Source organism: Poecilia latipinna, unplaced genomic scaffold, assembly GCF_001443285.1.
Source record: "Poecilia latipinna isolate Pla-1442-1.1 unplaced genomic scaffold, P_latipinna-1.0 Scaffold1718, whole genome shotgun sequence".
NCBI lineage: Eukaryota > Metazoa > Chordata > Actinopteri > Cyprinodontiformes > Poeciliidae > Poecilia > Poecilia latipinna.
This window is the reverse complement of record NW_015114334.1, coordinates 21519-48382: the sequence shown is the minus strand read 5'-3', so window position 1 is coordinate 48382 and position 26864 is coordinate 21519. Positions and strand designations below refer to the sequence as shown.

The following is a 26864-nucleotide window of genomic DNA, read 5'->3' as shown; positions in this document are numbered from 1 at the left end:
TTGTTTGTTTTTTTCCCCAACAACACACCAACAGTCAACTCCTCAGTTGACCGTTGGCGAGTGGTTTTACTTTTCCACTGCGAGTTAAATCATTAACATTCAAGCAGCCGTGATTTTAATTTGCTGTCATCAACCAGATTAAATGCTCTCAGCCTACAGAAACTAGAGTTAAACCTGCGCCCCGCTCTGTATGTGCACGCAGGCCGAAAAGCCTCGGGCTGCTTCCTCATGACATCACATGGTTGCAGAATGACTTGTTGAGCAGTCCTCCGTAAGACAGGACTTCCTAAATGCAGAGCACGCTCAACGCTTTGTTGATATGAAGATTAGAGACAGACTTCTGCGCTAACACGTCGAGAAAGGTAAGACATTTTTTTCTTTTTTTGGAGTTTGTCTGACAGAGTTCCATCTTGAAAGTGTGAGAATAAATAACTGCCTATGATGTTGAGGGTTGGAAACATTAAATTCAAGAAATTTAGGGTAAATTTTGCGTGTGCAGGGACTCTTATTTTTATTCTTTTGGTTTTTGCATTGTTCCAATTTTCTGTGAAGCTGAACATCTCTCCAAAAAGCCACATTTTTCTCAAATAAATCAAAGTGCACGCTTCATGTTGATTTTATGAACTTTACATGGTTCAGAATAAGTGAGACTACACTCCCAACCTGAACTGAACAACTTTGCAAACCAAAATGGCCGCTTGAAAGCAGAGATGCAACACCTGTTGAGAAATCGGCACCACAGTTTTACAGGCATTATCCTGTCTTGTGTTCTGTGTGGTGGGGAACTAATACGATCCTTCACACCACATTTATGTGCCTCTGAGCTGCTCGTTTCTTGTGCTGAAGGAAAAAAAAAAAGGAACTACAGTATAGCTGCATGATTATGTAACCACATTCCTTCACAAAAAGTCCATCTTTCTTAACACCTTAAGACATTGCAAGGCAAAAACGAAGCATGAAATCTAACTTCTTTTTCTTTTCTTTTAATACAGAACCCTTTCCTAGTTTTGGAGCACATTCACAGCTTGTCTCCAGGCTCATCATTCTGGTGCTGCATTTTACCTCCAAGATCATGGTGACTGTAAAAGGCTTGGGAGGTGGGGGGGGTGGGAGTGTGGGTGTGAGAGAGAGCCAGTGAAGTGAAGTTTTCTTTCTTTTTCCCCAAACGACCGCCAGAGGTGAATGCCGTTTCCCCACACGTTGTGTCGTTGAAGAGTGGCGGGCATGGAGGAGGAAGAAGAAGTCAGGGTGAACGGCTGTGGACGGAGAGGGTCGGAGTGGGGTCACATCGCCCTGCTGGATAAGACCAAGGAGTTCTTTCAGACCTGCGACGTGGAGGGGAAAGGCTTCATCACCCGCACCGATATGAGGGTGTGTTTCTGCGAACGTAAAAAAGTTAAATCTCTTTAAAAAAAAATATACAGATAAAGTCTATCAGAAGTTAGTTAGCAAATCGATTATAATGACAATATCTGGGTAAGTATTCGTACTCCTTTACCATTTTTGTTTGGTGTGTCTCCTGTAAATAGGATTTTTAATGCTGAGTTTAAAATGCACCCAACTTGAGTCTTTTTGGTGAATATGGAACTTCTGAAGTCAATTGGTTATTTAGTGGAGTTGGGGGGGAGCAGAAAGTGGAGATGAAAACACTTAAAGTTTTCATTTGTAACACGATTTTCCAATCCGTCTTCCACTTTGTGCATGTCCGTCACTTAAAACCTCAGAATACAATACACTGAAGTTTGTAGCCGCGACACGACGATGTGAAGAAGGTTTGAGGGGTGTGAACACAAATCGTTGGAAAGATTGTTTCTCTAGGATGAAAAAACCAAAATGTGAACAATCTGTGGATGCCTTTAAAGCTCTGCAGAGATGAACAATAGGTGATGCGTTCACGCTTTTATCGGCGACACAATTTAGTCTCCTCATTGGCATTAATAATGGCGAATAACGAACAGGAAACACTCGGTGGCACCCCATCTGGCTGTGTTCTGGATTCTTTTTTTTTTTTCCCCATTTATAATGATTGAGGGGGAACACGTTGCCCTCTCAGTGCACCCAAACAGCCGTAGAAGTGCTGGAGGAGTACCACCGGCGAAAAGCTTTATGCGCATCATAAAGCTCACTCACACACCTACCTTAACGAAGACGCAGGAACATTACCTAGAATAGCTGTGAAAGAGCTGCGTTCTCAGGCGATTCTGCCTGGATCTTCAAGCGTCGAAAGTCCCTGGGAACAGATTGAAATGCCTCTAATGTCACTTTACAACATCCTCAGGAAGGAACAGTTTCTGGTAGAGCTCACCTCCAGCATTTTAAAAGTCCCGTCTGTTTACATTGTTCTCCCAACAGAGGCTCCACAGAGAGCTGCCCCTATCTGCCGAGGAGCTCCAGGATGTGTTTGACTCCCTGGATACGGACCGTGCCGGTTACCTCACGCTGGAGGCCTTTTCCTCCAGATTCAGTACGTTTCCTCTCCTTCAACAAACTTCCTTTCTGCTTCAGAGAGATCCTGTTTGGCATTCACAGCTTAGAGTCCTATCAGAGCTGAAGGAGATGAATAAACCTTACTGCCAAGTTGACATCGAGCAACGAAATGTGTCTCTTACTGTTGTTTTTATGGGAAATATGCATAAAAATTCATTAGTGTTTTTTTTGTTTGTTTGTTTGTTTGTTTGTTTGTTTTGAGGCGTGTAATTGTTTACAGAGGGGCAAAGGAAAAACTGCGCTGCCCGCAAGTGAAAATGGCCCGAAAATGTTATGTTGGATTGTCTGTTCATTCTGGAGTTCAGAATGTGTTTAAAAAGCGTGAACTCAATCCAGCAAAGCATATGTTTGAAAGCCATTAGGAGGGTGTTGAAGCGTGGAGATGTGTGGGGAGAGTGGATTTTAAATAAGCCGTGGTGAACCCGATTCAGTTAAACCCTGAAACTGAATGACAATCGGCTTTTACACCAGAGAAGTTTGGAACGATCCGCAGATCTTCAACAGCAGATCCCCGAAGGACGCGTTTCAGAAATGGATCACCCACACACTCGCATACTGGAGTGCATCCCGGTGCGTTCAAACTTTGAAACTTGTTTGGGTGTACTTTTCAGGTCAGTTCCTGCACGGTCGGAGAATCTCTGTCACAGATGACCAGACTCGGGCCCTGGGGCCCGTCCTGAAGGCTAAGGAGGCTCTTTACCAGAGTCAGTGGGAAGCCAGGCTGTCGGGGGTAGAGGACGAAGAAGAGAGACACTTCTGCATGCTGCTGGAAAGTCTCGGAGCCAGCAATGTGTTCGAGGAGTAAGCTTTGTCCACCTTTGTCTTGTTGCTGCTTTGCATTTATTAACGAAGCCCATCATCGTCCAAATGCATTTAGCAAATCCCTGCTCCCCAGTCCAGGTGAGGTGCGCAACCTTTGGGCCCAGCTCAGGCGAGACGAGCCTCACCTTCTGTCCAACTTTGAGGAATTTCTGGCCAGGGTAACATACCAAATCAAAGAGGCCCATCAGGAAAAGAAGGAGATGGAAAGTGCCTTACAGAGGTAAGAAAATCCTTTTCTTTTTTTCTTTTTTTTATACGAGGCTTTTTCAAGGAAATTGAAGGGAAAGGAACACGTTTTATACACCATATTCTGTTACTTCCCTCTCATTTAAAATCCACTGATTATTAGTTTGGGTTTACAAGTAATTCCATATCTGTGTCAATTCACCTACAATCGATTTATGACTGATGGTAGTGCAAGAAAGCATTGGTATTCCTGATCGTGTAGTGAAAACAAAATAATAATCGCTCTGTTCTCTCCTTCCCTCCTCTGTTTAGCAGAACAAAATGTTCTCTGGGTGAGTAGGGGGATTATGTAAAATTGCAGTTGTTTTTCCAAACAGAGCCAGCATCAACTGTGTATAGAATTTCTCATGGCACCAGATGGTACACTGCAGCTTTTCTCCTTTACACTTCGCTAATTGGCTGTTTAGAGTCTAGGTTGGGGTTTTTTTCCCCCCCAAAGGGGCGCAAATTTCTGTAAATCAGTCTGTAAGTGTGTCGACATAATTATTAATACCCATCAAGCAGAGACTAGAGAGTGGTCTGTTTGTTTTTGTTTTTGTGATCCAATCAAAATGACTATAGTTATCTCTTCATTCCAGGAAGACGGCGACGCATGACAGCGAGATCCGCCACTTGTACGAAGAGATGGAGGCGCAGATCAAAAATGAAAGGGATCGACTTGTGCTGCAGGTGCAGGAGCTCAAATACAGAGAAGTAAACTGTCAAACCTGCTTCTCTGTTGGTAGCATGAAAAAAAAAAATGGAGAAATGATTTCCTGTTCAGCATACCTTGTTTTTATAAACTTTAGGTTTTTTTTTTTCTTTAAAGAAGTATCTCCAACTAATATGAAGACTATTTGTGATCCTTGTAAGAGATTTTCAAAATCATCATCTTCCTGAATTTGAAAATGGATACAAAAATCAATTAAAAAAAAAAAAAAAAAATTATTGGCGCATATCTTTGAGGTTGGGTTTTTTATGTTTAGCTTTTACCTACTTGTGACCTCCGAGCGTTTCTAATCCGACCTGCAGGACTCGGAGCGCCTTCAGGTGCGCAGCCAGGAGCTGGAGCACCAGCTGTTCTCCAAAGAGCGAGAGCTGGAGCAGCTCTTCCAGAAACAGAAACGGGTACGTCGATGCACGCTGCACCTTGCACGTTAATCCCCGGCAAGCCTAGTTACAGTGCTGGACACCTGGAGGACCGGAGACTGCGTCTTATTTCATAATAAACACAGCTGCTGCCACAATAAAAGGAAAATGCCTCCTGTTGGCAAGCAGTTGTGGCCGTTTCTCCACATTTGCTCTAATTGTGGCACCTTCAGATGGGACCGCTGCCAGGACTGTGATGTCATTGGACTTATTCAAAGGGTTTTGTTCTTAATTGATAGGAAAACATTAGCCACAGAAAGCTGTTTGAGATCTCTCCTGCTGTGTCCTACGAACTCTGCCATGCTATAGGATATTTGACTGACTCAGGATTTGACTCTTTCTTTATTCTGGTCCAATTACATAGGTAGCCTGCTGAACCGTAATGGCATACAAATCAAGAATTGGTCTTTGATAAATACAATTTAAATATTATTCTGCATTTAAAAGCAAAAGGCAGACAAAACCATATCTATGCTCCATGTTTAGCTGCAGATACTTGTCTGGGTAATTAGGAAAAACAAAAACACTTTCTTTTTTTTTCTTTTTTTTTTTGGCAGTTAGAGCTCCAGTGCCATGAGCTGAATAGCGAGAGGCAGGAGAGCCACGTGGAGAATGTCAAGCTGAAAACGACCAACGAGGAGCTGTCCAGAGCGCTGGAGAGCACCAGCCTGGAGCTCTCTCTGGCTCAGGAGCACCTGGCTCTGCTGCAGGAGCAGGCGGCCAGGCTGCATCAGGAGAAAGAGATGTAGGTAGAAACTCTTTATTCTCCAAGGTTGAACTCTCGTTGTTGGTTTGATTTATTTTCTTTCTGACTGAGAAGTCTGTGGTGATGTTCGTCCCGTTTAAGGGAAATGTACAGAATAACCGAGGGCCTCCAGAGGGAGAAGCAGTGCCTCATGAAGCAGCTCGACCTCCTCAGGTGAGACCGGCGGTTTCCCCAAATCCGGCTCTTGGTCTCTTTCCTTTAAATGTATGAGACTTGACTAGATAAAAGCAACCATGTTCGTTCCAGAGAGGTGAACAAACACTTGAAGGATGAGCGAGACATATTCTGCGCCGTTGTAAGTTCTTTATCAATATATTTGCAAAACCACACCGATTGGAGATAAACTTAAGTAACCTGTTTTGTTTTTTTAAAAAAAAAAAAAAAAAAGCCACGAACCTCACTCAGAAAAAAGCAGAAGCAGACGGAGGGCCTCGCTGACTTATTTGATGACGAAAGTCAACCAGCAAAAAGGTAATTCATTTGTCGTCATATTTACTACTGTGAGAAAACTTTTGGGATCATTTTCTATGCTAGCAAGAATATACAGAATTTTGTGAAGTAAAAAAAAAAAAATAATATTCATGCAGAACTTGCAAAACGTGAAACATTTCCACATTTTTGTTGCATTACATGTACAAACCTGATTTTCAATTACTGGGGTCGTGTGTGGGGAAACCATGACAAAGTACATTTTACACGTTCACATTACATTTTCCTTCTCCTTTAAAATTACACATGACAATAAAAAGATTGAAGTTTGTTCTTGTGTAGTGTGAGTTTGTAGTTGGGGATGCTCTGTAAAAGTGAGGAAAAACAGAGGAAAACTGGTTTGATCAGTTTAGATAAAACATTTTTTTCAATATGCAGATCAGAAGCATTCTAGGGATTTTGGCCTGCAGATATCTGTGCCAGTCATCTCAGTGTGTCTTCTGTTTCTCCTCTGTTCCTAAAGAGACCCTCTGCTGGTGGAAGGGTCCTTCCAGTCTCTGGAGGCCTTGCCCATAGAGCACCTTCAAATCGTGTTTGTTGCTTCCTCCTCCTGTAGTGAAGACGACGACGCCCCCGCAGCGTCGACCGCCCGCACCGCTGCACGTCGGCAGCGACCTGCTGCGAAGAAAGCCTCAACCTTAGCCAACGGTATCGTCAGCCCAGGCCCAGCCAGAGTTCAAGACGTGAAGCCAAAGCCCAGAAGGACGTCGGCTGAAAACGCAGCCGACAGGAAAGTGGTGGTGAAAACCAGAGAGAGCTCAAACAGAGGAGAGTCCGAGAGGAAGACGAGTGAAGAGGACGAGGACGTGCTCGGTGAGCCGACAGACGGCTGGCCGCTTCGCAGGGTCATCTCGATTGAGGAAGACCACCTGCCGCACCTTCTTCAAGGCGGACCCCAGCCGTTACTGCACCAGCTCAGGGAGGAAGAAGATGATTATGAAGAGGAAGCTCATAGCGAGGCTGAAACCAGTGCTGTCACAAGTCCTGATCTCAGTGCGACGCCTCTTTCGAGACTCGCCACTGTTCCTACCGGATCTTCTTCTACTAAAAAATCCCAAGTGAAGAAGACTCCAGTGTCTCCACGATGCCAGCCTGTCGGGAAGGAGGCCAAACCAGTGAGTCTACTGCTTCAGTTTGTCTCAAACGAGTCATTACGAGTTTTAGTTTGCGCAACAAATACAACACATTTTTCTTATCCCCAGAAAGCAAAGGAAAGCGCCGTGTTCGCCCCGGATCGTCTGTTTAAGGTCGTCCTGGTCGGGAACTCCAGTGTAGGCAAGACGTCCTTGCTGCGCTCCTTTTGTGAGGGCCGTTTCCACCCGTCCACAACGGCTACTGTGGGTGAGAAGAAAGACATTAATGCTGCGACCATGAAACAAACAGAAGTCGTGTGCTTATAGACGTTAACAAAGAAGATCTGAGGGTGAATAAGTATCACATGGAAGGGCTTATGAAGTCACACTGCCTATCTTGGAGCCCCGACTCACATTGTACAGGAGATTAAGTGACTCCTTGTGAATTTTTTTAAGCCTGCTTTCATCCTTCACCCTCAGTTATCCTCATTCCCTCTCTTTTCTCTGGTACAAGTCACTCGAAGGTCCTCTGGTGGCCGTTCTTGAAAAGAATCTTTTGTAAATCAAAGCATATGCAATGCTGCTCACATTTCTTAGCATCCCTTGTTTAAAAAAAAAAAAACACACACAAAATAACTCCATGCTGTACATGGCCTGCATTTGTATAGTGCTTTTTCCAAGTCTGAGGACTCCAAAGCAATTTACACTTTACATTCAGTCAATCGTTTACACATTCAAATTGTTTTATTTGCTTTTTTTTAACAAGCTCAGTTGTTGGTATCCCAATCAGTCCTTTATATCGAGGTAATTGTGGCCTTTTTTAAAATACTTTTTATAGGTGATCAGAAATTCTAAAATAAACCCATCTAAATGATAAAAGGTTGTTGTTTTTTTTTTTTTTATCAGATCAGACATTGATCTAACGGTAAACAAAAGATAAATACGTGGAAAGGCAGATATTTCCGACGTTCTGGTATTGTGGGGATCTGTGATGCTGTGATCCAAAACAAATCATGTCGTTATAGGTAAGACTAAATTCTGATCTATCATCAAAAGGGACCTGCGAAATATACAGCAAGATGATCAATTTTTTATTTCCCAGCTGGTACAAAAAAACAATCTTAGTATGATTTTTGTTTTTCCTCCTCTAACATAATTGGAAGTGTAATAAAAATTGTATTTTACTGAAGATTTTCAGTGTGAGATTAAGCTGCTGCACTAGGAGATGAATATGTTTTACTGCTTTACTCTTCAACTAGCCGTGCCAATAAGTGCGGCCAGCACTGCGTGCTCTCTTATGTAACTGGTACATCAGTGTAATATTTTAATATGGAATAAATGCTAAAGCTTTTTCTCACTAGGCATCGACTACAGCGTGAAGACGTTGACACTGGACAATATGCAAATAGCAATGCAGCTTTGGGACACTGCAGGACAGGAGAGGTGAGTTCATTTTCAGATTGTAAGTATCTGTCATAGACGCTTAAACCATCAGCTAGTTAACTTAAATGCTAATAGTGCTACTAATGAACGGCTGCATCCCCCAAGCAAATGATTGTGAGACACTGTAGATTTTCGGTGTAAACGTCAAGCGCCGTGTTTTATATCCAACCTAGTTTGCTCCAACCTTTACCCAGGTTCCGCAGCATGACCAAGCAGTTCTTTCGCAAGGCCGATGGTGTGGTGTTACTGTATGATGTCACGGTGGCGGAGAGCTTCGCAGCTGTCAGACCCTGGCTTCTGAACGTCCAGGTGGGGAATTTAACCCGGGAAGCTTTATGCAACCGGCTGTTCCAAGTTGTTTTCAGGTCTACGTTTGTTCTTCTTTCGATTTCTCAATGACTTTTAGGACACATGGTTTACTGTACTTACTCCAGGGGCCTAAACATGAACGATAAGTCAGGAAAACCCGCGAAAGCATTGGACTTTGTTGAATTTAAAATAAATTTAGGACTTCAAAAAATGTCCAGAAAAAATAAAAAAAAAGACTTCACATGTTGAAGTTCTTTAAAGTACATTCACTATATTCACTATAGCTTTGAAACAAACAAACAAACAAACAAAAAAAAGTCTGTCATTTTGGAAATTTTTAGGTATTTATAACCAAATGGGAGTGAGTAGCCCTTAAATTATTGTTTCTCACCATACAACACAAACTTGCTCATTAATCTTTTACTTAAAAGATCTGAGCACCATCAAAGCTATTCTTGTGTCCTCATAACCCAATCTATAACAAATTTATTTGTTTATATTCTGATGTGGAAAAAAGGGGATTCTTGTGGTCTGATAACCACCGAGATTAATATTTAAAAACAATATTTTTTTTTTGGCCCAATTAAGTTACTTAAAACAGAGAACGCTATAGTTAGAATAATGTTATTTACTGTTATTACATGTATTTTAATCAAATTGAATTAAAGTACATATTGTGCAAAATGTTACAGTGTAGCAAGCTTATCAAATGCTAGCAGCAGTTATTTACTCATGCTGTCTGCTCCTGCAGCCCGAATTCAGTCAGCTGCTTAAAACACATGCTGGCATTATTTTCAACATTTTCAAACGGCCTCACCAACTTCCACTGCTGCTTCCACCTCAAGCTTTGATTAAATCTAGTCCATCTCACAGAAATGCAGTGCGTAAGCTAGTGGCGCCCTTTTTTTTTTTATTTTCCCAGGAGGCAGCAGGTGAGAGCATCCCCATTCTCCTGCTGGGCAACAAAATGGACATGACAAGAGAGAGGGAGGTGTCTTTTAAAGATGCAGAGCAACTAGCTTCTGTAAGTTTACATGTGCCTCCAGGATAATACACGTTCTAACTTCTTCTTACTTGTAAAGAAACAATCAGTGTAATAAAATTCTGCTTTGTCTCTATGTGGAAAAAGAAACACGTCACATGGTTTCACATCCTTTTTTTTTTTTTTTTTTTGCTCATCTTTATTAGGAAAACAAGGTGATGTTCTTTGAGGTCAGCACCTACACCGGCAAAAATGTGACCGAGTCCCTGACTCACCTGGCCAGGTAAGACAGTAACTTTGAAACACCTTAGTGATAAATCCAGTTGCTCAGGAGAAGCTGGAGTGAAAATGGGGGTGATATGGCACTGTTGACTCATTCTCTCTTCCTGCTCTGTGTGTTTTTAGGATTTTAATGGAGCAGGAGGACACGGTAAGAGACACAACAGTCAGCCTCAGTGCTCAGCCCATTAAGAAGAAAGCCTGCTGCAAGTGAAGACACCCATCCTTGCAAAAACAAGGACAGATTGAATTTCTGACAGCAGCAATTTACAGAGTCCTACATCGGATTCTGACAGTTGCACAAAAGCAAAAAAAAAAAAAAGAGTAAATTAGATGTTGAACTGCTGTAGAAACCTCACTTTAAAAGGGTTTCTTTCAAAAAAACTATTTTTATTTCAGCGAGAAAAAAAAACATAAAAATGTAGGTGTGAAGAACTGTATTTCTTGAAGAAAAAACTGGTGAAATACTGAAGCTCCAAGAGTGTCTACCGTAATGAAAAACATGTAAATAACATGTTAAAAAACATGTTAATCACAATAGTGCAATGTCTGAGATTTAGAAAGTATCTAATTGTAAATTAGTTGGTAATATGTGTGATAAAAAAAAAAAATCACCCTGAAAACCTTTATTAATGATATGTTCTCTTTTTGATGCATCTTCTGCTGAAAAAAATAGAAATAAAAAAAAAATAGTGGGAGAAAACGGAAAGAGAAACCGCACACATTTTATTTTATTTCACATTTTATTCATCATCACATCCAACGTTGTGTCTTATTCAATTTTCGTGGGTCTTCCTATTTTTCAAAAGAATGACCCAAGACATATTGCATCAGTGTTTCTTTGTTGTCTTAGACATTTTCCTGCGTTTTTTTTTTTTTTTTTTTTTCTGAAGCCTAAACACATTTTGTTCTGAGTTGGTGACAATAAAAGAAATATGTGAAGCAGCATTTTCTATATCTCTGGAATTGATGGCCAACGCCTGCTCCCCCATGCCCCCGCCGCCCCTCACTCCACAACCCAAAAACCACAAACAGGAAATGATGACTCATCTTACTTTCTATGCAAAACAACAACAGAGCCTGTCTGTGGAGTCCCATGCAAATCCAGTCTCCTCGTTTACAAATCACACCCAAGGTTATGGCATTTAAAAATAATAATTTAAAAAAGGTAAAAACTTTCTACACAGGCACAAATTTCTGGATTTTACTTTTTTTTTTTCCAGTTTTAGTCTTACGTTCAATTTGACATTATTACTATTTTTGACAATGCAACATCTCATGTTAGTTTTTAATGAACTAAATATGTGGTGACGTTGACTTGAGGATAAAGGGGCCAGTAAGCATATCATTTCCCAGTCATTGTTACAATCCATAGATCTTGATTTAAACATTTGCTTTGAGTTTAAATTACTTGCTTTTATTATTATTATCTGAAACCACAGAGGTGGTAGAGACTGCTTTATACGGTAAGATCCTGTTAGATTCTGAAATCACGTTTGACGTTTCCAATTTGCACACGGTAAATAATCATTCCTAAGCTTTTTGTCTCATTAAGAAAAAAAAAAAATCAAAGAATCTCTTAAGAACGAGGCAAAAGTCATGTTTTTTGTACGCCGTTACATTCAACAATGGGGTTGCATTATTTTTACGATTGCTGTCAGAAGTTTACATACGCTTATCTTTCGAATTAATGTCATGCTCATTTGGCGCTTTTAACGAATCATGTTAAAAGCACCACAGGTTGTGTCGAGGATAGCTAGATCGACATTTTTTTGTTGTTGTCGTTTTTAAACAATAAAAATTTGGTCCACAAGTTTAGATTTGCGCTGGGTCAAAATTATACATGCGGGTTCAAACACACGTCCATCATTTGGATACATGTGTCATCACAAGTTGCAGAGAAACGGCAACTCCACTATGGTAAACATCGACAAGCTCGTGGCATCACTTTGTCTGAATATTTCAACAATTTTCTTAACGGGTAGACCCAGCTTTTATTTGTTGTTTTTCAGATATTTCAAATCATTCAAACAAAGGATCTGTATACGCAATGGCCGTATGTAAACTTCTGACCGGCTCTATCTGTGACGACGCTGAGAAGATTCGACGCTCATCCTGAGTGCATCGCTTCCATGCAGACTTGACGGCATCCAGTAAAGATACCCGTTTGCCTCCCACCCTGATCAGCTGGACCGCTTCCTGGACAGCCTTCGTCCTCCAGCTTTGTCCAGGGGGGGGGGGGTTGCCTCGGGGCGGACCTGCGCCGGTGCCTCTGCTTGCTGCTAGCGCATTTTATAGTCGTGAGAAATGGCAGCTTCACATAGTTGTCCTTTAAAATCTAGCTCAAGGGTGAACTCCAGGTCGCGCTGCAAAAAAATGTGAAGTGAAATTACTTGAAGACAAAGCAAAACTCCCACACACACACACACACACACACACACGAGTAAAAGCATAGAAGCTGACTCAAATGCAATGAGCTAAATGACATCTAGACTCATTCATTTTTCAATTAACACAACATAAAATTGTACAAGCCATTAATTAAAAGACATTGGCCTGGAATATATATATATACATTTATATATTGTCAGAGTTGACAAGATGGGTAAAGCTAAAAAAAAAAAACACTTTTAAAGTCTGCACACTGTGAAACATCAGAGCTTTAGAAGGGCCCAATCAAAGTCCAGACATAAATACAAATGAGAATCTGTAGCGAAATTGTTTGGAATAGACCTTTAATCCCATCCGACTGAGCTTGAGCTAAGAAATATTAAATCTCTAGAGGCGAAAAGCAAATACTTCAAGTTCTTCTACTCCACAAATAATAAGTTCTATATGTAAATTATTGTAGCGTTCTATAAGGACCTGAGTAACATCAGCGCTTTTGAGTCTTACCACGTTCTTTTCATTGGGTCTAACGGTGATGCTGCCAAATATCTCTTCTCCTTTCTTGACAGTTAAGTAGTCCTCTAAATAAAACACAGTCTGCTTCCAGTGTGTGCTGGGAGCATCTGGAGCTGAGGAAGAAAAGGGAAAAAATGTAACTCAGAAAAAAAAAAAAATGAAATGAGGAAAGAAAACAGGGGAAAGAAATTTGACTGGTTAACTTATTGAAAGAAGGCAAGGAAGACCGAGAGGGGGATATTGTCTTGAGGGAAGTAAGGGTACGAAGAAATTGCACACCGGTTCTGGTGAGCTCTAAACTGCCTTGGGCCTGTATACATGGAAATTTTTCTTTTCTTTTTTTAAAGCATACTGGCTGACATCCACTCACCCAGTGGGAGAAACATAAAGGTGGAGAGGAGAGAACTCCTTCAGTGATGCTCTGCCTCGGCCCCAACAGACACAGCCAAACATAGAACCTCCTCTACACGACATTATGTAAGCAACTGGTACGTGAATGTATTAAAACAGGCTTACATAACGGCTTACGCAGAGTCGAGTGGTGATTCCGCCGGCAGCAAACACTAGTTTGATTTGCGTAACTTCAGCAGAGCGTGGCCAGGAAGCGGGGAAGGTGAAGCGATTAGCGAAACTGCTGCAAGGCGGTGGTTCGGAACGTGCAAGTAACAGGTTGATGATTTCTGGCGAAACCTGCTGAAGGTATTGTCACCAGGTAGCATGTAGGAGTACGCGTAAAGCTGAAAACCAGGGGTTTCTGTCATCAACACATGTTTGGAAGATGATGCAAGTTCCCTTTGTGTTATTTTTTTTAAAGGAGGTTTGGTGAAGTGGAGGAACTTGTTGGCGTAATTTAGCCAATGATACTTAAATGCCCTTGTATCTTCGTATTTAGTTTTTGGTTTAAAAAGAAAAAAAAAAAATCAGTCGATATTTGGCAATTAAACGTATGTTAAGGATGTGTTTTTATTTTGCCACATAATCTCACATTACATTTTTTTTTTGAAAATTCCAGTGTTTAATTTGAGTGAATTCATTTGATGAGAAAAAATAAAATAAAATATGCATTTTTTTTTTTTGTTCAAATAAAGTAATAGTTAAATTAATGGTGCAATAATTGCTTCTCGCATAATTTTAGGTTCCACAGTTTAGTGTAAAATTACTTAAATGTGTGTTCAAATAATCAGAGTTTTTAACCAGCTCTATAGATATTGCTCCATAAAAATCAGTGGGTGGGGCTAAAACTAGTCAAGCCAATTTGATCTTATAGAATATTTAACATGTGAAGACTTCAGATTTTATGACATCTTTATTTCCAACATGACAAATGCATATTGGAACGAGTTTGTTCCAGTCTCACCGGTGGAGAAGCCTGTCTTTTTGTGACATTTGGTGAACTCCATATTGAAATAAGTGACCAAAGCGTGAACGTAATCGTTGCGCTGGATCTGCAGGCAGAAAGCCGAGGTGAAGGACAGGTCCTCCGGCTTCACAGTGTAGATGTCCACCTCCTTGAAAACACACACAGAAACCATATTTGCAGTATTAAAAAAATAATAATAATAAATAAACTGCCTGCCCCCGTCGTTTTCGACCGATTCGGTCGATGCTGGAGCAAGTGGGACGCAAGACGCCAGCGCTGCGCCGCCTCCTCTCGCACATGCGGCGCGCGTGAACGTGCCAGAGCTGCGTCGACATTCACCACGATTTTTGGTTCATGTGCGAATTTGTTGCGCGCGAAAAGCCCACAGGTTGAATCACGGCTGGATTATCAAGCATGTTCGCACTACACATGCTGTGTGGGCGTCCTCCCTTGAGTCCTCTTGGAAGGGAGGTTTTCTGGGGCTGTGTGTGTTATATTCAAGTCCTGCCTTGTGGCTGGCGTTGCCTCAGAGACATCTTGGACTTTTCGGCAACCTGCTGCACCATCTCAGCGGGGCCCCGAAATAGAGAAAGAGCAGTTGACGTCCCTCCTTTGCATGGCAGATAATGAGTTACGTGATTTTTTTTTTTTTTTTGTACACTGAGACCTGTTCATTCCGCCCAAGCAGCTTTACATCAGCATGACAGATTGTGATTTAACACCTTTGTCCTCTCCAGTAATACCAGGACCGTATCTTTATGCAGTAAAATGGGGGAGGTGAGGAAAAAAAAAAACATGGGAGTGACTTTGTAATTTAAGCCTGTGAAGAATGACTGACAGCACAAATTAGGATAGTGTGAGATGGGAGGGAGATATGCAGCTGAGCTCTGGATTTACACGCATGGGGCTCTGCAAAAGTATTCATACCACTTAAACTTCTCCGCATTTTCGTCACGTTAAACCGCACGCTTCAACTGTTTAATTGGGAATAAAAGTGGCGGGCCAACTCAAACTCTGTGAAGCAGAAGTGGTTTTCAAAATCGTTGACGAGGAAATGTCTGGAAAGTGGGTGCGTATATGCTGTGCTTTTCTCCCTCTCCATCCTTGGAGTCAACACTTTATGGAACCTCTTTTTGCTGCTGACGCAGTCTTTTGTCACACAACCTTTACAATTAAAAGGCCAGCCACTTTTTGCAAAAAATAATGTACACTCACTCAGACTGGATAGACGGCATCTGTGACCAGCACCGGTCAAGTCTTGTATTTATGCAACTTAACTCGCATGAATACTTTCTAGAGACGACGTATTCAGGATGATGGACTCTTTCTTAGTTTTCTGCCACACACACAGCAGTGTTTTGCCTCAGCAGTAAATGTTGTCGTCCAAATTGCTTTTGGGAAACTTTAAAGAGCATTTCTTTTAAGTTTTCTTTCTTACATTGCTTTCATTGAACCACTCTTCAATAAGAGTCAACTTTGCGTGGTGCGCAACTAATTGCTGACCTCTGTGTATCTCCTCCAGAGATATCACTGTTCAAATGAAGGACTGAACGGTACTTTGTGAGATGTTTGAGGCTCAGTGTACTGTTTTATGACTTAATCCAGCTTTAGACTTTATTCCCCGAGTCGTCTGAGATGATTCTTGGTCTGCATGATGCTTTGTTCTCTGACAAAACTCTGAGGCCTTTACAGAACAGCCCGATTTATGCTAATCATAACTGACGGACTTCTAATAATTCCTTACCTCAGATTTTATTTGGGAGCATCAGAGTTAAAGATACTTTGTTTGACATAAAAAAAAAAAAATGCAGTTTTCTTTTCGCCTCATGTTGATCTGTAACATGAGTTTTTAAAAATAAAGACAGTGTTGGAGGAGCAAGACAGAGAGGCTAAGAAGACAAAAGCACTGGATAATCCAAATCGAAGAAGAAGAAAAAAATAGATGGTGCAAAGCAGATGAAAGAAGGCAATAAAAGAGGAAGCTTTGATAGAAGCTATAGTGGACAAACAACAACAAAAAAACTATCAATCTCTCTGAATGCTCTCATCTTCTCTTCATTTGGGAGATGAAAGACAAGCCAGCGTTGTATCCTGGAGGAAGGAAACAGACCTGCAGTCTATTACAACTTGCCAGAAAGCTCCATTATGTACTAGAAAATAGCCTCGGCAGACGGCAGGCGCTCAGAGATGCTGGAAGTGATATCTGTCGGTGAATTTCCAGAATTTGAGCACATAAAAGATACCACCTGGATGTGTGCCAGAATAATAGTTGGGGGGGGGTTTGTGTGTGTGTGTGTGTTTGTGTGTTGTTGTTTTTTTTGTCAACGTGTGACAGAATTTGACTTGAAAGACTAAACAATATGCCCAGCGACTCTTTCTCGGAAGCGTTGCATAGACGCACCTACCTTTATGAGACAGGCGTTAGTCACCACCTGCTTTGGATCGACCACATCCACCAGAGGCTCTTTGATGGCCACGTTGCGAATGCAGCTCATGTCAAACCCATACACGTTTTCCCACCCTGCATAAAAAAAAGAATAAAAAAAATTTTTTACATACATTTTATTATTATTTATAATTTTTTTGCGCGTTCAATGCATGCTTGTATTGCTTAGTTCTACTGGTTCCTGCTCTAAGCCTTTCAGCCCAGATCAGTTTTTCTGTCTATCTAAGCTCAGAGTGAAGAAAGAAAGAAAAAAAAAACATCATTAAAATAAACTCCAGCCTCCTCCAGTATGTCTGGCAGCCTTGTTTTTTATTATAATTTGGACTGAAAATACACCAAACAACCTTTCCCTCCTCCAGTCCCTCTGTCCCTCCACTCCACCTCATTTTGTCAGGAGGCCAGACGCTGAGAACGTGTGGCTGAGGAACGCAACACCAACGCGTAAGCTACTAAAAATAACAATCTGAAGCTTTCTCTATTCTTTTGGGATTTGCGTGAAACGACTGCGCCTCGATTTTTTTGATGTTTTTAGATGTAATAAAAGTGGGCCACCTGTGCGGCGGATGGAAAACTCTGCAGGAGTTATCCAGCGTCGACGCCAGATTGCGTGGCACCTTTTTAAAATGAGCGCTTTGATCTTGACCACAGGTTTAAGCCCGGACCTCTGACTGCGGCAGCTATTTGAGCACATTCAGAGGGTGGGCGCTCTGCGGGACACTGAGGACTAATCTCCAAAAGGATTTCTAACCCCAGGCGGCATGAATTTGCCAATGCAATCAATATCTGTTTGTTCATTTCAACAATGTAATTCAAAATGCGATTCATTCCGTGGAAATTATGTATTTTAAATGTTTACTTCCGTTAATGGCTTGCGGTTAATGAAACCTCGACACCCGGATTCTCAGATTATGAAAAGGGATCGGGAATCAGGGTAATTCGGATTTAATTTCCATTGAAGGACTTTGACTCCTGCTCACATAACCAAAAGGTACAAATACCAGCTTTAAGAACCATTGTATAACTTTGCTTAGTTGGCCAAATGACAAGTCGTAGCAAAGGAAGACGAGAAACACAAGAGCCAACTATGTAGTAGAGCTAAAGGCTACTACGTAGCAACTTGATTTTCCTTATCAAGCAGAGCCACAGACTGTTTACATCCAATATTCTAATTTTCCCAAAACATTTTTACTGAACTGCATATTTGTGGGTGTAACTAATCTCAGTTTCATGTTTTGAAAAAAAAAAAAAAGAAAGATGTATAAAATGAACTTTTTGGCTTTTTATTAGTGTAAATGGGGTTCATCACATGTTCATGTGAGAAACATGGCTGTCCTATATTTTTCGCTACGTTCTTAACAGCTTCCTACACACCCGTAGCGTAGTGGACACTAAAAACAGGACACTTCTTGTGGGACTTAAATCCTACATTTCCAGGTGAAAGTACTTTGTCCTCTGCAATCCTCACGGTGGCCTTGTTTTGCTCCGTAGAACCTCAGGCGATCTGTTCTGAATAGACGCCTTTCCGATTATTTGCTACACAAAAAGACGTGACCTAATTCCAGTCACGCTGGAAAAAAAACAACAACAACAACAAAAAAACACTCCTGTTCTAGTTGAGTCTGAGTTGTGAAGGTGCCTTAAATTAAAACAGGAAGGAGTGATTTTCAACACAAGAAAAGGGACGAGTTAACCTGGAGCTCCAACATCGTATTTTCTCATAGTTTCACTATGATGCACTCCGCCAAATACTAAAATACAAACCTGTTCCTTTCCTTCACATTTTTTCCCCGTTTACTTGCTACACTGAGCCACGCTAATTGCTGCACACCCTGGGACATATTTTGTGTTCACGCTTGACAGCAAATGTTTTAAGTGTGGATTAGAACATGAATGCCATGAAATAGAAGTTATGTGTGCAACAAAGACAAAATGAAAACCACTTAAACTGATTCAAATACTAATTAACATTTTGTTTATGTTTTATCTTTTGTCACGAGTGCGTATTTACATTTTTAAGAGGATAAAATATTCTACCTTAAATTTACGAATGCCAAAGCTTCAGCTTTTTGCCAAATGCCAGAAAAAAATTATGTTTTTCAAAGTCAGACATTTACATACATGTAAGTATGAATCAGCTTTTATCATGGTAATTTCCATGGAAATGTCAAAGGTTTTGTGTATCTTTTTTTCTCCCCAGGCGGCTGGCACTCTGACTCCAATTGTATTTTTGCATATTTGTTTAAACGGGTGAGTGTGACACTCGACCACAGGATGACCCTGAGCTACGTTCACAGTTCTGCTCCCAATGCATTGCTTTTGATTTTCTCATGGTGTCACAACAGAAACGGAAGCGCTTGAGGCTTTGCCTGAAACTACACCCACAGCTGTGCCTCAAGTTGGTGATTGAAGCTCAAAAGAAAAAACATCCTACTTGTGTCTCCCAACTTGAAAGGCTGGGCAAACGCAGATTAGAGAGGTTCTGGTTCCTGACGTTTCCTATAAATGATTTTACTACGTGTAAAATCTTGTTCTGGTATTTAGCAAACAGAAATTATTTTGGTAGTCTTAACAGACTTTAAATAGGAGAAGTTATAGTTTGATTTATTGTCAGATGATAATACAGAATATGTAAGTAATATTGACATAGTTTAAGCTCGAGATAGGCTCCAAGAGACCAATATTTTTTTTCTTTATTGAGTCTCAGAGTTCTAAAGCGAAGACAATTCCCTCCTGCACTGACTTCGCCTCCATCAAAGTCATTCGTTTGCATAGCAACGGGGAGAATTAATCACATGGCCGTTAGCAAATCCTAAATAATTACTTACAATGAATCTTGAAATCCTTATACTGCCTGTCTTCAATGGCCACCACATAGAGAGCTGCTCGGTCCGGGAACATCAGGCCTCCGGGCTTCTGCACAAAAGACAGACTTCAGGTATCCAGAGAACAAACACAAAAGGCCATCCATCATTTTCATTGTTCGCACACCTGGCATGTAATCTAGGATCACATGTACCGGCTTTAAAGGCCTCCAGCTGTTACCGAGGCAGGCAACAAAACCACTCACGCATAACCCTCGGCACCTGGGCACGCACGCCACACGGCAAAAGCCCTCTACTTAATCGCCGTCTCGTCTCTTTATGTGTCAACGGCCTCGTTTGTCCGTTCGCGCGGGCGAACATGCCAACATGCAAAGCCTCGCGGTCAAGCATGCGCCACGATTGCGGTCGTACCAGCCACTTGTCCCTGGCGAAAATGACGGTGTTGAGCATGGACTCGTAGAAGAGACAGTAACCCATCCACTCGGAGACGATGATGTCCACCTTCTCCACGGGGAGCTCCACCTCCTCCACCTTGCCCTTGAAGATGGTAATGACTGCACCGTGAACAGAAACAAGGCAGCAGGAGACAAATTACTTCCACATTTCTTCATTCCCGTAATGCACATTAAGAGAGATTCGTGCTGGGTTTGTAGCCCGGGGTAAAATGGTTTTAATGTCTTGTTTTCTCATGCCTTTGATTCTTGCGTTACATATTTATAAAACCATATATTTTTGCAATTTTTATTAAGTAATAAAATAGCTATCAAGTCTTAGCAGTAGAGGAGTTGGTACTGTTTTTCCTCAGAATTTTTTAAAACGATATCCTTACCTCACAAGCAAAGTAGTTGACATGTCACAATTAAACAGCATTCACTGACTTTTGCTTAATATTTCAGGTGCAAAACTGCACTTTCTCCTGCCAGTCCACCATCTGCGTTGCACAGGGTGGGCTAACAATGGAAATAAACCCCTCTGAGGGAGCCAAGATTGATGCCAAAGACCGTGATTGTCAGACAACGGAAACAAACTGCCAGTTAGCCATCAAGAACGGTGACTAACACTGTCGAGCGTGACCGCAACGATGGAAATATGCAAACCATTTTCCACGCTCCTTCTAACCCCCCCAACGCCATTGCACAGTCCCGCGGCACAAACAGATGGGTATCTAAGCACTGGAAAATGGAAAATCACCTTTGACTCACCGTTGTGTAGGTGATTGGACTTGATAATCTTCTCTGAATATTCAGATATGCTTGAGCATTCGATCTGCAGGAACAAGTGCGAGATCACACACCGGGCATAAAACAACAGTCTGTTCTTGAAGCTGTCAAATGTTTCTTGAAGTGTTTACACAACGCGTGGGTATATGGTTTTAATGAGACATGCACACGTGGGAGACGCCGAGCTCTCTGCAGAACCCCTCTAGCTCCATCGCATTCGGCAGACATTCTATCCACAAACTTCTGGTTTATGTATTCAAATTCGAAGTGGTTGATAAAGTATAAATTGGTACACAGATGAATAAAACTGTGCGTTTCAAACCAATTTAGACAAATTTTATCTACCAGATCGCTTCTGACAAATTAGTTGCAGTGGATTTCATTGAGGGATCTCAATATAAAGAAACAATGCACTCCTCCATTTTCATTTTTAGCAAAAGAAAACTAGACATGTATTGAAGTGGATTCATAGATTTCCTTCTACTTCACTGTTGTTTACCATATTGTGTTTGACACTTAAAACTTCTAGAAAATGCACTGAATCTGGAGAAAAAAAATACATAAAAAGGTTTAATTTAGCAATTCCCCACAGATTTGTTTTGAAGCGAGCTAAGTTGCATTAATATTTTGTCATTTATATGAATGGTTCTTGCTTCTTATTTGGGCAGCATCCATCCATAGCAACACCAGGAAGGACGCCACATTTCGTCACGTCGGAGCAGCACAGTGACGCTTACATGCACCTCTTGCGGTAATACCGAATGGCAGAATTTAATCAAACTCCTCTAATCCATCTAAAAACTAATATTCTGTCTGCTACAAGATGTAACCATCGTTAAGTGTAATGAAGTTGATAAATCAAACCTGACAAAATGTACCTAACCGTCTGCCTCAGATAGAGTCCCTCCATAATAAACATCTGCGATCATTTAGTCGGTGCTTCGCATTGGGAAAGATTCACTCACAAAACGGCAAAGCAGGTCATAGGAAAACAAACTCTTACATTGATGTTGCGATATTCAGTTTATTTTCTCTAAATAGTTTCCAATAGGTTTTTTTTTTTTTTTTTGCAGTTTTAGCAAGTACGTCTAAAGTGTCTCGCAGAAATATCCACTTTGTCATATTACAGAATTAAATGGGATTCCACATGACCTTTTACTCTTGACAACCCAAAATCAAATTCAGCATCGTCATTTGCCTTCATAATTACTAAGTAACGTCTCCCTGTCGGTACTTTTTTAGCTTAAAGCGTCGTGAAGGCCAAGAAACACAGCAGACAGGTCAGCGATTAAGTTGTAGAAATGTTTAAAACTTGGTTAAGTTACAAAACCAAGCTTTGGAAATCGCTGCATGGTGTATGGGACAATTAAAGGCAGTTTGTAGCACTAGATCATTCTAAGACGACTCCAAAATGCATGGCACACTTTTTCTCGCATTCTCGTTTTATATTTAGACGAGAATTTGTCTTTTACCTTCCCCTTAATATTTAGCCTCAGATATATGATGTCACATGCTATTTAAATGTGTTTTATAACTTTGTATTTTTCTGTTTTTATGATGTACAGCACTTTGAACTGCCTTGTTGCTGACGTGTGCTGCTGTACAAATAAATTTGATTGAGAAATCTAAATGAAAATCTTAATTTAAATAGCTGCAATTGAACAGATACAATGTATACAATATTCTAGTATATCCTGTTTTTGTATACGATATTGTGTATCCTTCTAATTTAACACAGTATGTGGGTCTACACAGTAATGTGGACGACTGATCTTTGAATCATGGCCAATAACAGTTTCCGAAGCCGTTTTGAGTTTCGTGCTTCCTTGTCGGGATTTACCAAAAACGCGGTAAGTGTTGGATTGCGGCATCTGTTTGTGGACTGTAAGGTGGATCTATTCGCCTCACCCCGTACACGTGTTTGGCACCGGCGTTGGCAGCAAACATGGAGAGGATCCCTGTGCCGCTGCCAACATCCAGGACGATCTTATCCTTGAACACATGCTTGTTGTGGTACATGGCGTTGCGGTAGGTCAGCGTCCGCACCTCGTCCTTCAGCATCTCCTGTGTTGGAGATGATGATATTAACAGTAACATATGTTGACCACCCAAACAGCCTTTAGAACACCGAACCAACGACACGCTTCAAGGAATAGCTTGATTCTTACAAAACCAGACACAAGTTTGCATGTAAGCACATTATTTGCTTGTATGTGTGTGTGGAGACAGACAAACAAACAGAATCCAGGCCAGAAGCCTTGGTGACAGTCAGGGCGTCTTGAAATAGACAGGAGTACAACACAAAGCCTTTGGGGACTGCCTGATGTCTATCTCCCTAAGCTCATGCACAGATCCCACTTTCTTTCCTATCTTGCTTTGAACTCTTTAATCAGGACACACTCTTTGTCTGCAAGCACACGAAAAAGCTGACCCACATGCTAAATAAGGACACCATTTAAAGAAAAAAAGAAAACAGGAGGCGGGGGTCTATACGTCCCCAAACTTTCTCACCATATTTCCCTCACACATCAAGGTCATTAGTTAGGCTACTTCCCCTGTAGTGCACTGCAGATTATTGTGAGAGACAGGCAGAGATAGTTTTCACTTATGGAGTGCTGATAATGGACTATTATGCAGCCTCTGGGGGTCTTTCGTGCTAGTTAATAATGGAAAAGCCCTTTCTTTTTGTGAACCGAGACATGCTCCATCAAGACAGATATTTCAACGGCCCTCCAATATTCCTCATCATGTCACCGCTAATGCATATACCTCGGCAGCTGGTGGATATACAGGTGCGCTGTTGTAGATTTCTGTCGGATTTAAGATAACGTTTTGGATTATGAGGTTATGAAGTGCATTTTTGCGGGTGAATCAGGCAGTTGGTGTTTGATTTTCTGCTTACAGAAGCCATAAAAGGTTTGAACTCCCAGTGTCATTTGGCAACTGCCAAACTCAAGGTTTTCTGCAGACAAAATGCAGTCGTTTGTTTTCTAGACACAGAATATCTATACTCTGGAAGGAGCCTTCATTGCATTCCAACAGGATGACGCTGCCACCGCCTTGCTCCCAGATAGGGATGATTGTTTTAAGGTAATGTTAGTTTTGGACACTTTTCAGATTTATGCTTCAATTCCCTCCACTTTGCAATTATGCCCTGCTTCATGTTTGTCCCAGTGAAATAAACTAAAGTTTTTTTACTTGTATAGCCAAACACACAATGTTGAAAGTGTCCAAAAGAATGAAAACTTTTTCCAAGTCTCTGTGGAAGGCATGAAGTAAAACCTGTCTTTTCATGGAAGCAGTAAAATTATGTTTTTTGTTTTTTTTTTTTGTTTTGTTTTGTTTTGTTTTTTGACATATCCCACTGTCAGAGGATCAGATTCTAAGGGATGAAACTTGTTGGCAAAGTTTAACAGGAAGCATCTGGTGTCATTCTTCTGCTCCAATCACACCGTGCTTCCTGCTGTCGGCCTGGTCTGCGTACCTCGTGGATGCCAAAGTGGGCGTAGGAGTCAAAGTAGTAGTCCCTTGATGTCATTTCCTCCGGGCTTACGAACTTGGCAATCTTGCCTCGTCCAGGACAGGTGGCGAGCGCTGCTACATGAGGCGTGTGAGGAATGCAGGGCACATGATGGGTTGTAGGCACTGGTTTCGGCAGAGGGGAGGGCTGGGCGGACTGGGAAAGCGGGGACCTGACAGGCTGTTGCCGCTGTGAGCGAAGAAATAGAATGAAATGAGCTCGGCCAGGTTTCTGTCAGAATTTAGATGTTAGATAGATCAAGGGACAGCAGCTGCAGGAACATTATGAGAGCGAGCAGAGAGGTTCTGTAAATATGTAGACATAATGAAGGCTCTGAAGGAAACTCAGCACCATGAACTGTAGCAGTGGTGGCTATCTTAGAGGATTTTTTTTCCTGCATCACTGGCAAATATTTTAACTGACTTTTTTTTTTTTTAGTTTTTATTCATTTATTTTACCGATTCTGGTGGGAACTTAAGTGTTCTCACAAATATTCCTATCCAGCAGTAACTGTGACTGTTTCTGTAGTGAAAAGTACATTGCATGGTATACATCTTTATATTGCATTATACTAAGATAAACTCAGCATATGGAAGTCTCTCAAAATAAATACACTAAACGTACTGAAAGTGGCAAAAGATGCCAGAATAGTAGAAGATCCTAAAGCTGCTGTGGATTGGGATTTCCCAACTGACAGAGTTCAAGGACAAAAAGTGAAAGGGAACAAAAAATAAAGGACAAAAGACTAAAATAATCTTGCTTAGCTGCACTCGGTAGATTATTGTGTTTGGGTTTGCCCATCATTATGTCCACTGATGATTCTTTTCTATTCTATTCAATATATTCCTCGTTTATTTCTGGAAACATTTGGCACTATACTGCAGGGGGAGATAAAAAAAAAAGTCGATATGAGGGATGAATGAAACAGAATACAAGCTGGGAAGTCCGAGATAAAAAAAAATAATCAATTTTTAGCACAAGTATATGTGGCCACATCAATTTTTTAGCATTATTTCATTGTACACAGTTTTGACTCCCTATATACTATTATTTTGTCCCACCTGTGCTACATCTAGACAGTGTTGTGCACATTAAGCCCTCTTTTAAAAACGCACGTTAAAATATATATATATATTTTTCTAGCGATATCTCGTGTATGAAAGTGCTAGAAATGCAATGGCTGCGATCTAATTCTGCACACCACTAGGACAAGCCGGTTAAAGACGCAGGTTCCGTTTCAGCACCAAGGACAGCGGACATGCACCCCGGATCATCGCCCAAAAGCAAAGGGATTCTCTGCACTCTACGTCGCTCACTACCGTTGCTATTACACGAGTCTACGGATATACATGCAGACTCAGCCAACATCTGCAGGACACTAAAAAAAAAAAAAAAAAAAAAATCCCCCAAGAGCCAGTGATGTAGCCGTACATTACTGAATGCCGAAACTAAAAATGCACATAATTCTGAAAACGTTGTCACTACATGTATATTAAAAAAAAAAAAAAAAAAAAAAAAAAAAGAGAGAGAGAGAGAAATCTGAGAGAAACCGGGTACAGGACACCACAAGGTCCCCTACCTCTGAGCTGTCCGCCTCCGCCATCTTCCGCCGTAGCAGCAAACACCGCGACGAATGCCTCAGTCCCATGAGAGCCGGCGAGATTTAGGCTGAAACTCTTTTAAGTGCCTCAAATCGTAGTAAAGACGTGTCAAAAGGCACGAAAAGCCTCGGAACATATAAACTGAGGGCTTTTAAAGACGAATGAAGTCATGACACTAATCGTATAGGCTTAACCTGTCGTCATCGACACAAAAGTTATGAAGTTCTACGACGAATCCACGCGCCGGTGAAATGTTCTTTTATCCATGTAGTGTGAATGTGAAAACAGGTTGTTTTAGAGGGAGGACTCAGTGTGGGAGGACTCGGTGTCTATTGGCTGGAGACACCGTGTTGCGACTGGAAGGTTGTAGGTTTGATGCCAGCAGGAGACTCATCATCATCATCATCATCATAGCTCCGTGCGAGCTGGAAGACGAGATGCAGAGTGTCACCCCACAACCTAAAATCCAGCAACGTCCCAGAGACAAAACTCCTGCTCTCCTTCTGACGACGTATGCGGCGCCTCCAAGAAACTGGAACTCCTACGATAAAAGTCGCGCTATTTCCACCTTCTTTCGCAGAGGGGAAGTCCTGTTTAAGTGTACTTAATCCGTCGGGGGAACCTCAAGCCGCTTTGAGGTGTGATATGACAAGAAAGAAAGGAAGAAAAAAGATGCCAAAACAAGAAACGGAGCCAGACTTCCTACGCACTCTGAAAACTATCGGTCTCTGAGTCGCTCGCTCTTTTCTTTCTTTCTTCCTTTTTATTTTATTTTTTTTATTTTTTTATTTCTTTTACAGAAACTAGATTAAAGATAGTACCCAGTGAGATTATTCCCACAACAAAAATAATACTGAAAATCACAGCTAAGTCAAGACGTTCGGATTTTAATATACTGAGTTTTGGTCAATCTGCCGAATTACAGAAACAGCTAATTCCGCTTTTAGTGTATTTGTGTTGATGACAT

The 26864-nt window shown here is 41.3% G+C and overlaps 2 protein-coding genes across 9 annotated transcripts; one reads left to right on the top strand and one right to left on the bottom strand.

Moving 5' to 3' along the window:
• The first annotated feature begins 50 nt into the window (after positions 1 to 50).
• Positions 51 to 10623, top strand: cracr2ab (calcium release activated channel regulator 2Ab). Of its 6 annotated transcripts, none has more exons than XM_015060458.1 (18): positions 51 to 362; positions 993 to 1075; positions 1177 to 1371; positions 2353 to 2464; positions 3099 to 3288; positions 3365 to 3529; positions 4134 to 4224; positions 4567 to 4662; positions 5241 to 5428; positions 5531 to 5602; positions 5696 to 5744; positions 5838 to 5920; positions 6402 to 7279; positions 8373 to 8454; positions 8649 to 8763; positions 9686 to 9787; positions 9952 to 10028; positions 10151 to 10623. In XM_015060458.1, exons 3-18 carry the CDS (start codon positions 1225 to 1227, stop codon positions 10236 to 10238), a joined length of 2535 nt encoding a protein of 844 aa, XP_014915944.1. In that variant the 5' UTR covers positions 51 to 362; positions 993 to 1075; positions 1177 to 1224; the 3' UTR covers positions 10239 to 10623. The 6 variants fall into 6 exon arrangements, with proteins under 6 accessions (XP_014915944.1, XP_014915949.1, XP_014915947.1 ...); XM_015060463.1 differs by having other exon boundaries at positions 993 to 1371; positions 3383 to 3529; positions 6402 to 7053; positions 7141 to 7279; XM_015060461.1 differs by having other exon boundaries at positions 993 to 1371; positions 6402 to 7053; positions 7141 to 7279.
• Positions 10624 to 10799: 176 nt separating this feature from the next.
• prmt8b (protein arginine methyltransferase 8b) lies at positions 10800 to 26572 on the bottom strand. 3 transcript variants are annotated; one of them, XM_015060470.1, is made up of 10 exons: positions 25876 to 26572; positions 24261 to 24485; positions 22685 to 22840; positions 20759 to 20822; positions 19968 to 20110; positions 19560 to 19647; positions 16694 to 16809; positions 14286 to 14436; positions 12920 to 13041; positions 10800 to 12390 (listed from the first exon to the last, which is right to left on the bottom strand). In XM_015060470.1, exons 1-10 carry the CDS (start codon positions 25942 to 25944, stop codon positions 12307 to 12309), a joined length of 1218 nt encoding a protein of 405 aa, XP_014915956.1. In that variant the 5' UTR covers positions 25945 to 26572; the 3' UTR covers positions 10800 to 12306. The 3 variants fall into 3 exon arrangements, with proteins under 3 accessions (XP_014915956.1, XP_014915953.1, XP_014915954.1); XM_015060467.1 differs by lacking the exon at positions 25876 to 26572 and adding an exon at positions 24987 to 25115; XM_015060468.1 differs by lacking the exon at positions 25876 to 26572 and adding an exon at positions 24987 to 25115 and having other exon boundaries at positions 19560 to 19644.
• Between the last annotated feature and the right edge of the window lie 292 nt (positions 26573 to 26864).

Excerpts from the sequence above, each read along its gene's own strand:
- prmt8b (XM_015060467.1), bottom strand. The coding sequence starts at position 25,100 with ATGATGGGCAAACCCAAACACAATAATCTACCGAGTGCAGCTAAGCAA. Across the intron at positions 20,823-22,684 it reads GTGCCAAACACGTGTACGGG|ATCGAATGCTCAAGCATATC; the intron begins GTGAGGCGAATA and ends TTGTTCCTGCAG. Across the intron at positions 20,111-20,758 it reads GTCCAATCACCTACACAACG|TCATTACCATCTTCAAGGGC; the intron begins GTGAGTCAAAGG and ends TTCACGGTGCAG.
- cracr2ab (XM_015060458.1), top strand. The coding sequence starts at position 1,225 with ATGGAGGAGGAAGAAGAAGTCAGGGTGAACGGCTGTGGACGGAGAGGG. Across the intron at positions 4,663-5,240 it reads TCTTCCAGAAACAGAAACGG|TTAGAGCTCCAGTGCCATGA; the intron begins GTACGTCGATGC and ends TTTTTTTGGCAG. Across the intron at positions 5,745-5,837 it reads GAGACATATTCTGCGCCGTT|CCACGAACCTCACTCAGAAA; the intron begins GTAAGTTCTTTA and ends AAAAAAAAAAAG.